Source organism: Myotis yumanensis, unplaced genomic scaffold (assembly GCF_028538775.1).
Source record: "Myotis yumanensis isolate MYYU_CA2020_CCGP unplaced genomic scaffold, mMyoYum1.0.hap1 SCAF_9, whole genome shotgun sequence".
In the NCBI taxonomy this organism is placed as follows: domain Eukaryota; kingdom Metazoa; phylum Chordata; class Mammalia; order Chiroptera; family Vespertilionidae; genus Myotis; species Myotis yumanensis.
This window is the reverse complement of record NW_027223760.1, coordinates 41,927,227-41,941,299: the sequence shown is the minus strand read 5'-3', so window position 1 is coordinate 41,941,299 and position 14,073 is coordinate 41,927,227. Positions and strand designations below refer to the sequence as shown.

General features: G+C 39.7%; 1 protein-coding gene across 1 annotated transcript in view; it reads left to right on the top strand.

Moving 5' to 3' along the window:
* Nucleotides 1-14,073, top strand: part of SEMA3D (semaphorin 3D) — a 202,616-nt gene that overhangs the window by 83,290 nt on the left and 105,253 nt on the right. Inside the window, exon 3 of the mRNA XM_070424159.1 lies at nucleotides 7,941-8,101. Within this exon, the coding sequence (XP_070280260.1) occupies nucleotides 7,941-8,101 (161 nt within the window). The remainder of the gene's footprint in view (nucleotides 1-7,940; nucleotides 8,102-14,073) is intronic.

The following is a 14,073-nucleotide window of genomic DNA, read 5'->3' as shown; positions in this document are numbered from 1 at the left end:
CGGCTGTGAGTGAGGGGATTTATTGTCACCATGCTCTACCACCAAGAGCAAATTGGTTTTGTGAAGCCTACTTAACGGTTCTGGACTTCACTGAATTGGAAACATGGGAGTCAAACAGGATATTGACAAGACCTTCCTTTAGCTCTAGTTGCTTTGTACTGAATTTCTGTTCTTCCAAAAGATTAGAGACTACCTGCTCCCTGAAATAAAGCAATGGCCATAGGTAGGTGAATGACAGTTTGTGACTAGACACATCCTCAATTTTAACAAAGTTAAACATAAGGTTCTAAGGCCATAGAACTCCAATGTTGAAAGGGGTTTAGTGATCATTTGTTTTTTCTGCTCACACATATTGCTGAGAGAAGTGAAGTAGCATTATTGAACTTGCTAAAGGAAATACAGTTAGGAAGTTCTTTCTGTTTTACTAATAAAGGTATTTAACAGTCTGCTATCTTCAGGACTATTCTCCTTTGTCAGCAGTGTATTTTCATTTTTTTGTGTATGAGCATTTCCTTTACACTAGGCTGTAAGATCAGTGTGAGTAGAACTTATCAGTCTTTGTGGCAAGTGCAGAGTACCTGGTGATCTTAGCTGAGTCAGCTGTTTGCTTTCAAAACTCAAACTTTCTGAGGGTAGTGACTCACTTTCTTGTGCTAAAAATGAGAGAAATTATTCTAAGTAAAATTATTAACTATATGTGGGAAATACACAATTTTTCCTGTGACTTTTTTTTTCTGTAGCAGGGGTGAGGAACCTTTTTTTTTTTTCTGCCAAGGGCCATTTGGATAGTTATAACCTTCTCAGGCCATACATAATTTCAACTTAAAAATTAGCCTGATATATTTGATCAAACATTTAATTAACTCACCCTTAATGCCTTGGCAGGGCCCGACCAAATGATTTTGAGGGCCTTATATGGCCCACAGGCCTGACATTCCCCACCGCTGCATATCAGGAGTTGTTGACAAAGACTCTGAACATACTCTTCAGAAAAATGCACACACACGTACAAACATATGAAAGTGTTGTTTATAGGGTTTCAGATCCTCAGAACCATTCTGTTGCCCTGTAATGGTTTATTGAAGATGGATCATGAACAACTTGTCTGTCATCATTCCATTAAAAACCATCATGAACATGAATTTCCAGACTTAAACTAGTAGAATAAATGACCGGTCATAACTTTGCTTTGTTAATTTCAGAAAGAATCAGTTTGTAGGTTTTCCCAGAGTGGGAATTTGAGGGTCTGGGTCAGGGGTCCTCAAACTACAGCCCGTGGGCCACATGCAAATACAAATATTGTATTTGTTCACGTTTTGTTTTTTTACTTCAAAATAAGGTATGTGCAGTGTGCATAGGAATTTGTTCATAGTTTTTTTTTTATTAAACTATAGTCCAGCCCTCCAACGGTCTGAGGGACAGTGAACTGGCCCCCGGTTTAAAAAGTTTGAGGACCCCTGGTGTGTGATTGCATGAGATTAGACACTGAGAACAAGGTGATAGGACAATGAATTGCTAATTGAACAGTAGAAGGAGTGATTATGGTGGATTGAGTCAAAGGTTTAGGTAGATAGAACAAAGAAAGCATTTATGCCAGAGTTAACTGCTACTGTTATCCAAGGAAAGGGGTCACTGGTTAAATAAGAGCAGAGCCCTAACCGGTTTGGCTCAGTGGATAGAGTGTCAGCCTGCGGACTCAAGGGTCCCAGGTTCGATTCCCGGTCAAGGGCATGTACCTTGGTTGCGGGCATATCCCCAGTGGGGAGTGTGCAGGAGGCAGCTGATCGATGTTCTCTCTCATCGATGTTTCTAACTTTCTATTCCTCTCCCTTCCTCTCTGTAAATAATCAATAATATATATATATATATATATATATATATATATATATATATATTTAAAAAGAGCAGAGCAGGTCTCCTCTGAAATGCATGGGAGAAGCAACACGTTCACCCCACCACCCAAGGCGGAATGAACAATAGAGTTCGTATTTAAAAGGATGATAAAACCTGGACAATCCTAAAAATCACATGCCTAACAGTTGCCAGTTTAGGAGAAGAAAAGAGATAAAGCTCAGAAATGTATTGCCAAATTATTGGTGTTTAACTTTCACGAGTTTGCAGCTCGCAAAGCCAGCATCCATTTCTGATTCCCGAAATCCATGGAGTCTATTAGCTCTAGGTGTTAAGATGCAGGCTCTGGACTTAACCTTTGTTTCCTTTTTTTCTCCCTCTTGGCTTTAGTTGATGATCCCTTGGAAACAGAAAGGACTTTGCTTAGTTTGGCAGAAATGCAAGAGAGATAAGCTGCTTGGGGAAGAGGGAACCTGTTCCAATCCCTGTCCCAAGGTCTTTTCAAAATGTGTGCGTCAGCCTGAGAAATTTTCATATGTAATGCCTAAGTCTAATTATTTAGTTTGGCTACAAAGGATTGGCGAAGCAGGCTTTAATCGTTTTGATGCTAACATTGTCACAAGGCAGCATTAAATCATGTTGAAATGATAATACATCAGGTTAGTCACTATTTTTGCAGCTGTTTTTCTTTGTCAAATTTGTTTGAAACTGAACCCAATAGAATTCGTTATGGTAAAAGAAAATAAAGCGAAAGATGACGTCAACTTTATATTTCTTTTCCTCATTGTATAAGTAGAAACAGAACATGAGTTTCAAGATTCTTAAACATCTCCCTCCAACTGGCACTTCCATAATTCAGGACATACCATCTTTCAGAAATTTCTGGGTAGTTTCCCTTCCCCCACATTTCCTGATTCTCATCCATCCTGGACACTGTCACCAGAGTTATTCTCTGACACTCAATTGGAGTATTTGTCACTTTTCTGCATAAAATCTTTTAGTGACTTCCATTACCTACATAATAACCAACTCCCCAGCCTGCCATCTGAAGCCCTGATTATCTTCAGCCTGCCATCTGAAGCCCTGATTATGTAAGCCTTATGTCCAGCCTTACATCTCACTGTCCCCACTTATTCTCTGTGCCAGCACACTCAACTACTTCAATTCCACATATATTTATCAAGTACTCGACTTGCCTCAGACCCTGAGCTAGATGCTGGGGATTCAAAGGTAAGTTTATGAGATGGTATTTGCCCCCAAAGGAGCTCACACACCAGAGTAGGAGAAATATTAAAAATACAGCATATAATTGCAACATATGCTGACATATGCCTTTGTACATTCTAGTGTTGTTCTGCCTAGAATATAATTTTCTTTACATCTTTCCTGTAAAGCTTTTATCTGTCTTTCAAAACGATTCTTGGTCTAGACCTCAAGCTCCCTCTCCTACTCATTAGGCTAACCATGTTTCATTTTGTAATTAACATTGCAATGCATGGTTCAAAATGGTTGATTATTGTACATGGACACTTGAAATAATAAGGGTTTATATCATATAATCTGTTTTTCTCTATTGATTGGGATAGTATATACTCTTGGAAATCCCATACATACTTTCCATTTTGCCCATTTCATTCTTTGTGAAACAAAAGGAAATCCCTTGGAAGATACAGAATTGTCTGATTAAATGAAGGCTTGTGTGTAATGTGTGTCTTAACTATCCTCTCAATTTCATGCTTCTCTCCTCAGTTCTACTTTACAATAAGCATGGACTGTTTTTTGGATATTAGCCCGGCAAAAATAGGTTTACTGCATTTAGAGATGCTAAAATATATTATTTCATTGCATCTCTGTTCTTAAAAACCTACTAAAGATCTATGTAGCTTAATATAAATATAATTAGTATAGAGTTCAAACTTCATCCAATGTACACAAAGCATGATTAATAAATATTAATAAGATATTATACTTGGTGAAGCTACACTCACTTGAGAATTCACATAGTATCACATCTTCTTCAGCATATAGCTTTTCTGCTTCTCAAAACTAAGACAAAAATCTATCTTAGTGACTAAGGGAAATAACATTTAATCATTGTAAATTAGAAAAGAGAGTGAAGGGAATTCTCAAAACTATGAAATAATAATGAAGCCCACAGTTGATGGATGGAATGTATCGGCTTTACATTTAAGGGACTTACATATCTATTTTACAGAGATTGAAACTGCTATGATACATTCTAAAAGTATAGATGCCTGTTTCTAAGGCATTATCTTTTTAATTTTTTTTTAATTTACTGATAAGAGAGAGAGAGAGAGACATCAAGTTGTTGATTCATTTATTTATGCATTCATTGGTTGATTCTTGTATGTGCCCTGACCATAGATTGAACCCACAACCTTGGCATATTGGGACAACACTTTAACCCACTGAGATAAACAGCCAAAGCCCCTGAGACATTATCTTTTTATCTTTCTCATCAATTGATAATGAATTACTTTTACTTGAAAATAATGATTTGCTATAAAGTCTGGTAACATATAATGGACTTTAATAAGTGATGAAAGATATTATTACCTTTTTGGTATTTAATACTCTAGAATTATAGAAAATGAGAGAGTGTGATAAGTACTTGGGTAAAATCTGAAAAGATTTGGGTTCCTATAAACTCAGACCTAAATTTAAGTAAGAGTCTGTCCATATCACACATAAATAAAATAAAGTTGAGGACCAATAGGCAAGTGTTGAAGATAAATGGAGACTGAGATGATATAATCAGCTTTGCCACCACTTAATTTTCTAGGGCATGCAATTATCTTTGCTGGAAGGAAATACTTTCATTTATAAAATCAAAGAATTCACATGAATTGACTTTCAAGTTCCTTCCCGTTTTACAGTTCTGCTTCCATTACTGGTTCAGGATCATATCTCTTTCAGAATCCTTTTTTTTTTTTTTTTTTTTTTTTTTTAATTTGGCTTCTTTGTCTATGTCTTCCTGAATATATAAAATAGGCAAAGTGTAACCCTGCAAACATGGGCATCAATCTAAGTGTAGGAGGGGAAGGAATGCTATCAGTAACCACACTTAGTTTGAAGCTTACTTTGCATCTATGTATATATTTTTTAATTTTTTATTAATCTTTATTGTTGATATTATTACAGATATCCCTCTTTTCCCTCCCATTGCCCCCTCCACCTGGTTCCTGCCCCACCCCAAGCCTTTGCCACCCTATTGTCTGTGTCTATAGGTAATGCATATATGCATGTAAGATCTTTGTTTAATCTCTTCCCACCCTCCCACCCCCTTCCTCTGAGAATCATCAGTCTGTTCCATCCCATGTCTCTGATTATATTTTATTCACCAGTTTGTACTATTCATTATTTGTTTATTTTGATTTTTAGATTCAATTGTTGATAGGTATGTATTTGTTGCCATCTTATTATTCATATTTTTTATATTTTTCTTTCCTCTTCTTCCTCTTCTTAAAGAATACCCTTCAACCTTTCATATAATACTGGTTTGATGGTGATGAATGCCTTTAGCTTTATCTTGTCTGTGAAGTTCTTTATCTGACCTTCAATTTTAAATGATAGCTTTGCTGGGTAGAGTAATCTTGGTTGTAGGTCCTTGCTATTCATCACTTTGAATATTTCTTGCCACTCCCCTCTGGCCTGAATAGTTTCTGTTGAGAAATCAGCTTACAGTCATATGGGTGCTCCTTTGTAGGTAATTAAATGCTTTTCTCTTGCTGCTTTTAAGATTCTCTCTTTGTGTTTAGCCTTTCGAATTTTAATTATGATGTGTCTTGATGTGGTCCTCTTTAGGTTCCTCTTGTTTGGGACTTTTTGTGCTTCCTCAACTTGTAAGTCTATTTCTTTCACCAGGTAGGGGAAGTTTTCAGTCATTATTTCTTCAAATAGATTTTCAATATCTTCTCTCTCTCTTCTTCTGGCACCCTCCATAATGTAACTGTTGGTACACTTGAAGTTGTCCCAGAGGCTCTTTACCCTACCTTCATATCTTTTGGATTCTTTTTTCTTTTTGCTCTTCTGGTTGGGTGTTGTTTGCTTCCACATATTTCAAATCATTGATTTGATTCTCAGAATTTTCTACTCTACTGTTGAATCCCTATATATTATTCTTTATTTCAGTTAGTGTATGCTTAATTTCTGACTGGTCCTTTTCTAATTTTTTGGAAATGGAAGGTTTCAAGAAGATTCTTGAGTAACCTTATAACCATGGTTTTTTAAATTCTATATCCAGTAGTTTGCTTTTTTCCATTTCTTTCATTTGTGACATGTTTCTTTGTCTCTGCATTTTGGCTGCTCCCCTGTGTTTGTTTTTATGTATTGGGTAGAGCTGCTATGTCTCCTTGAGTTGGTAGAATTGCCTTGTGTATTAGGTGTTCTATAGGGCCCAGTGGCTTAACCTCCCCAATCACCTGAGCTGGGAGCTCTAGGTGCACCCCTTTATGGGCTGTGAGCACAGTCTTTTTGTAGTTGAGACTTGATTGCTGTTGGTGTTACTGGGAGCAATTGACCTCCAAGACAATTGGCTATGAGAACCAGCTGCTACTACAGTGGGAGAGCTGCTATGCAGGAGATACCCCTATGGAGCAGGACTGGCTTCATTGGGCTTTGGTGTTCACTGAGTTTGCCCCTTTGAAAGTGTTGCTTATGGATGTGTAGAGGTCTAATCTGGTATGGTCTGACACTAACCACTGGGTATACTGGCAATTGGGTCTTCAGGAGGTGCAAAGTCAGCCATTGCCTGGGGCCACCGAGCAGGGGCTACAGAGAGATCTGAAGATTCATCGTCTTTGTCTTGGGTTTGGAAGTGCCCGGATGAGGCCCGGCTGTGAAGCAAGGCAGGCTGCTGCTGGTGCCTGCTCTTGGGCCTTTTATTGATAGGCTCCCTGACCCAGCTGCAGCTTGTTTGAGATTTTAGCCTGAACAAGGACAGGCCATTCAGATGCAAAAGGTCTGCACACAGCTTTGGTGGGGTTGTAAATTGGATGAGGCTGGGTGTCAGGGAATCACCAGGATGGAACAAGCAGAAATGGCTGCCAGTCAGCCCTGTGACTGGGGAGGTCCCAACATAGGAACAATGATCCCTGTGAGCACCTCCATCTGGGAGAAAGCTGCTCCTGAGTTCCTGCCCCAATGTCAGACAATCCATTTCCTCCTTCTATATGTCTGTGTCCTCCAAAGCCTCACCCTGGTGCTGGACCTCAGAGGAAGCAGGAGCTTGTAAGTTCAGTTTGTGGTGCTGGCCTTTTAAGAGGAACAGCTGGGTCTCCAGCAGCCTCCACGTCACTGAGCCCAATCTGCACTGGTTTTTATAGCCTGTAATTCTTATTGCCCATAGGGACTTCTTTTCCCAGCTCTGGGACCCTGGGCTGGGGGTCTGGTGTGGGGCTGGGACCCCTTGCTCCTCCAGGCTGCTTCTGCTGAGACGATCTCCCTCCTGATTAAAAAAGCAGCCCATGTGGGTGTGGGACCAGCCTGTCTTGCGCCTCCGGATCTCCTACTAGTCTCAGTGTGCTTTCTTCTTTACTTCTCTAGTTGTAGGATTTCCATTCAACCAGCTTTCCAGTGGTTCTAGATGATGGTTGTTCTGTATTTTAGTTATAATTGTGATGTGGATGTCGGAGGCCGCAAATATAGGCGTTTACCTACACCACCATCTTCCTACTTTGCATATATTGATTAATTAAATCAGTGTGCTAATATTACTGTAGTTATTTTATGAGTTAAGTAGTTCATTTATAATTTAAGAAGGTGAATACAGGGTTGTAAAAGATTTTACATTTAATTTCTTTTGCATCAACATATTTTATATTTACTTCATATCCATTTTTTCATAAGTTAAGATAAATGTATCAATAAAATAAAAATATAATAATTATACCTATTTCTAAATAAGTATGTTGCTAAAAAGTATATCTTGTTTGCATTTATCTAAATTGAAGTTTTCATGCTATGTTTATACACTTACGAGGTGGGACAATATCTGTATTGCAGTACATAAATATTATGCTTATTAATAATTTTTTATTTCATTCTGTTCTTCTCTCACTTTCCCACAGACTTGCTGCTTTCAAATAGCTGCATTCCCTTTCTGGGTTCATCAGAAGGACTGGATTTCCAAACAATTCTGTTAGATGAGGAGAGGGGCAGGCTGCTGCTGGGAGCCAAGGACCACATCTTCCTGCTCAGTCTAGTTGACTTAAACAAAAATTTCAAGAAGGTCAGTTTATTTATATATATTTTCCTGGATGCATTTATTTTCATCGATTTCTTTCTCCCTCTCTGTGTTGTTTCAAGTGTCCTGGTGTCAAGTGCAGTAGGTCATTTACATGTCAAAAAGAACATACTGCCTTTGATATACATTTTAGATTTTTATGGATTTAAGTACATATATATATTTTTTGTTAAGAATGAATGATCCAGGCTCAGTGGTTGAGCATCACCTATGAACCAGTAGGTCATGGTTTGATTCCCGGTCAGGGCATGTGCCTGGGTTGTGGGCTCGATCCCTGGTGGGGGGTGTGCAGGAGGCAGCTGATCAATAATTCTCTATCATCATTGATGTTTCTCTCTCTATCCTCTCTCTCTCTCTCCTCTTCCTCTCTGAAATCAATAAAAATATATTTTTTAAAAAGAATGAATATAATACCATAACCTTTGAAAATATGAGTGGAAGGCATGAAAATGTAATAAATGGATAGTACTACATTATACAGTATGAATGCAAAGTTTTGGATTGTAAAGCTAGCAAATGAGGTATTCATCAAATATTAGCATTTATATCCATAGCAATTTTTGTAAATAAGCAAATTTTAAATTGATAGTGTGACTATGATAGCAATTTAACACCACACTTTTTCTCCATATTCCCATTTTATATTTGAACAGGTTTCTCCTATGGCCCAGTCACACTCAGATAGTGAAAATTAATGATGTCTTAACTATGGGCTCATTAAGAACAATCTTAAGGAAATATATACTACTTATTACAAACATAATAGGCAATTGCTGCTATATCCTACTTTTCAACTAGTACTGTGATATCCAAAGCAAAGGGTACCATACCTTAAGCCTTGTAATTATTATTAGCTAGTACTTTAGCAAATATCAATATCTATGCAAGCAAAGATAGATACTAAGACTAGCAGGGATGGAATGGCTGATGAGGAGACATACTACATGGCCTATTCTGCATCTATGAGGGATCTTTGTTGTTTTTCTTCTTTTCTGGAAGTATTCCAAAAGAAGTACTAGGCTTAGGGAGGGGGTGAGAGTGAGGTTGAGCGGACTCAATGGGGGGTGGGGGGAAGGGGCATCTGTAATACTTTCAACAATAAAGATAAATTAAGAAGAAGAAGAAAAATACTAGGAGTCATCACAAAGTTTCAGGTTAATAGAGACTTCCTCCCATTCAAAAAGAGTTGTTGATAGGTATGTTAGGATTGTGTGGCCTCATTAGAATGCACCTACAGTGACCACTTTAACTCAACTCTATAATTTTGAGATGATTTTAATAATTAAATATTAGTTGCTTAGTTATTTGAATATTATTAGCATTCAGGGCTTTAGTCTACCCAGGGAAAAGATTTATCTCCATATGTATTAATATTGATTAATTCATCTGCATTAGAAATAATGGCTTCATTTTTAATCATTTTAAATTTTAACTTTTCCACAGATTTCTGAGTGAGATTCACTGAAGGAAAGGGAATTATTTCTTATGAATGCTCAGATTTGATAAAGAAATAGTCTTTGAATGCAAATGTATATGCATGCATTTCACGTAATTTGTATTTCTAGAAGAAAGTGTGAGAGCTAAAATATTGCCAGTAGTTATTTTGGACTTGTTTTAATACAATCACACTTGTAAGCACATAAGGTTATCTTATTTAAAAAATATATTATTCTATAGCCTGGATATTGTTTACAATAAAATGAAATAAGCAGTTGCTTATGTGCTGGAATTCAAAAAGCTTGCCATTATTCTCCATTCCATTTATTTTTAAAGGTATGCTTTCTTTTCTTTAGGACATTTTTAAGGACTTATACTTTTAGGAGAGCCTATAAATGGTATTAGCTATATATCTCAGTCATCAGTAAATATCTTAAAGGATGAATCTTTTTTAAAAGAGCCCAGAGAAAAATCTTAGTCTACTTTGTTATATTGCTTTAAGAGATATTAAATAGCTAATAGCATTTTTCCAAATATGTCTCAGTATAATAGCAATAAAGCAATTCATACTTTTAAGGGAATTTATTCTTGTGCTATTCTCTGCCTTTAGGGATTGGAAGAAAAAGTCCATTTATCTGAACTGAGTGTATTAGATCATTGCTTAAAATAAATTGTGATAGCACAATTTCCTTCTGTGACTATTTTAAGCAAATTGCTCTTTGGCCATATTCCATGCTTGAAATGTGCTAATATTTAATAAAATAAATATTTATGAAATATTGACTTCCCTTATGATGTTATTGAAATAAATGATTATTTGAACACATTATAAAATTAGGGTCTGTGCTAGAGATTTTTGGCCTAACTGATATTTTTTTGATATTTCTATAACATGTATAATTCATAAAGGGGTTATGCATGTAAAGTACGAATTGTTTATGTAGGTACCCACCTTTAACATTTATATAAATCACTCCAGTGTTAAAAGGTACTCCACAGCAGCAAGTAAGTGTCAAGATGTAGTACTTCAGCAGTGTTTAGACCGACACGGTTTGCATTGGCTCAGTGCTGCTCGGCAAAAATCCAAACTACTCTGCAGAAGAAACCACACAAGTTGGGACTCTGTGGGGCTGAAAGATGTTCTTTGTACTCCTTAGAGTGAAAGCAATATACAACACATAATTTAATTAGGAGTGTCTAGTTGGGAATATTTTCCACTGGGAAATTTTTAAATTTGTAATATTTTTACATTTTTATTGAATTTTGGGGGTGACATTGGTTAATAAAATTATATAGGTTTCAGGTGTACAATTCTATAATACATCATCTGTATATTGTATTGTGTGTTCACTACCCCACCTCAAGTTTCCTTCCCTCACCATTTATCCCCCTTATACCTTTTTTCTACCTCTCCCCACCCCCTTTTCCTCTGGAAATCACCACACTGTTGTCTGTGTCTATGAGGTTTTTCTTTTCTTTTTGCTTACTCCATTCATCTTTTTCACCCAGCCCTTCAATCCTTCTTACCTCTGATAGCTGTTAGTCTAGTCTCTATCTATAAATATGTTTCTATTTTGTTTATTAATTTATTCTATTTATTAGATTCCACATTTTAGTGAAATCATATGGTATTTATCTTTCTGTGACTGGCTTATTTCATTAAGCATAATGCTCACCTGTTCCATCAATGCTGTCCAAAAGGTAAGATTTCCTTCCCCTTTGCAACTGAATAGTATCCCATTGTGTAAATGTTCCACAGCTTTTTTATCTGCTCATCTACTGATGGGCACTTGGGCCTCTTCCAAATCTTGTCTATTGCAAATAATGCTGCCTCTTCCCAGCTCTGGTGCTCTGGGGTGGCAAGCCTGCCTTGGGGTTGAGACTCCATGCTTCTCAGGGGGATCCCTCCGTAGCTGAAATATCGCTCCAGAAACTTAGCCACTGTCTATCCATGGGACTGGGACCAGCCCTTTTCATGTCTTCGCCCTTTCTACCAGTCTCTGTGTGGTTTCTTCTGTAAATTCTTGGTTATAAGACTTCTCGTCAGCTAGTCTTCAGTTGGTTATTCAGGATGATCCTCTGGGAAATTAAAATATATCTACACTAATAAAAGAGAAAAATGGTAATTGGCGTACAACCGCTACCCTTCCGATTGGCTAATCAGCGTATCCTTATGCAAATTAACTGTCAGCCAAGATGGCAGCCGGCAGCCAGGCAGCTGGAAGCGAACATAAGGCTTGCTTGCTCCAGTGACTGCAGATTCCAACGTTCCCCGCCTGACTTGCTGGACTCTGAGCTGGCAGTTTGAAACATTCTAACAAATATAGCCGGCTGGGATCTCAGAGCTGAAGTTATACATTGTTTCGATTACAGAACGGCAAACAAACCAGCAGCGGAAGCCTCAGAGCTAGAGCCAGAGCTAAAGCTGGCCCAGAAGAAAAAAAGAAAAAGAAAAAAAGGAGCGGTTGGGAGCTTCAGTCAAAACCCCTAGCCTGAAAGCAGCCCTCAGCCCCTCACCCAGACTGGCCAGGCACCCCAGTGGGGACCCCCACCCTGATCCAGGACACCCTTCAGGGCAAACCAGCCTGCCCCCAGGCCTCTATCCTATATAGTAAAAGGGTAATATGCCTCCCAGCACAGGGATCAGCGGAGCCACGAGGCCTCCTGGCACCAGATCAGCATGACAGGGGGCAGCGCCCAAACCCCCTGATCGCCCTGCGGCTCTGTGTGTGACAAGGTGTGGCATCCCAACCCCCTGATCGGCCCCGCTCTGTGTGTGACAGGGGGTGGTGCCCCAATCCCCCCCCCCCCCCACGGGCCCTGCTCTGTGTGTGACGGGGTAGAGTCATAACCTCCCCATCGGCCCTGCCCTGAGTGTGACAGTGGTGGCGCCCCAACCCCCTGATTGGCCCTGCTCTGTGGGTGACAGGGGGGAGCTCCCCAACCCCCTGATGGGCCCTGCTCTGTGCGTGACAGGGGGGAGCTCCCCAACCCCCTGATGGGCCCTGCTCTGTGCGTGATGGGGGGGGGGCAGTGCCCCAACCCCCTGATTGGCCCTGCTCTGTGAGTGACAGGGGGCAGTGCCCCAACCCCCTGATGGGCCCTGCTCTGTGAGTGACAGGGGGCAGTGCCCCAACCCCCTGATTGGCCCTGCTCTGTGCATCACAGGGAGTGGCGCTGCAACCTCCCCATTGAACCTGCCTTGAGTGTGACAGGGGGTGGTGCCCCAACCCCCCAGTCGGCCCTACCCTGAGTGTGACTGAGGGTGGCATCGCAACCTCCCAATCCGCCCTGCTCTGTGCATGACAGGGGGCGGCGCCCCAACTCCCCAATCAGCCCTGCTCTGAGCCCGACCAGGGGCTGCACCTAGGGATTGGGCCTGCCCTCTGCCACTCAGGAGCAGGCCTAAGCCAGCAGGTCGTTATCTCCCGAGGGGTCCCAGACTGTGAGAGGGCACAGGCCGGGCTGAGGGACCCCCTCTTCCCCCCCGAGTGCACAAATTTTTGTGCACCGGGCCTCTAGTATATATATATTTAGGCCCAGCCAGCGTGGCTTAGTGGTTGAGCATCGACCTATGAACCAGGAGGTCAGGGTTTGATTCCAGGTCAGGGCACATGCCTGGGTTGTGAGCTTGATCCCCAGTGTGGAGTGTGGAGGAGGCAGCCAATGATTCTCTCTCATCATTGATGTCTCTCTCTCTCTCTCTCTCTCTCTCTCCCCCTCTCCCTTCCTTAAATCAATAAAAATATTAATATATATGTATATACATATACATATATATAGAATATTTTCAATTGAAGTATCAAAATTCAGGATATATGTTTACTTAAAGTTTTTGTTCAGACAAGACTGTACCTATTGAAATGTGATACCTTACAATTTAAGCAGATTTTCTAAATTTGTTCTGTAAGGCCTCTCTTAGTTAAGGGATGGCCTGTGGATTCCTCTCTAGGAAAGGTTTGGTGGGACAAATATGGACATTTATTTGACATACCATTCCCCAACATTAGACCACACTGGAGCCATTAGCGACCCCATTCCAAGGGAAAGACATGGATCTGGAACTGTATTTACCACTCCTGACTATTTTGTTATAAGTTGAGTTCCCCCAGCAGCTAACTATGAGATGAAGACTAGCTTATAGGATATTTTTAAAGTTGTGTTCTTGGGATCAACACATGTGAGAGGGTCGTTAAGGAAATCGTATTAGACAAAGGGAGGCTGAGCTCTGATGCAATTCCAACAAAAGCTTCAGTTGACAGGCCAAGCTGATAAGGTAGCAAACATTTCAATATTTTCCTCTAGAGTAAGTGATAATACCATTATTTTGCTGGGTTTATCTTATACAAGAGAATCTCTATTTTCTCTTTATCTAATCTATCCACCATGACCATCAATGTTATCTCTTTGAAAAATAAAACTCTTATCATATTTCTTACCGGATTACACACTTCTGGCAGTTCTTGATTTCTGAGGAACTTGAATGAACTCCAAATTTCTATTGCCTTCTAAGGCTCTTC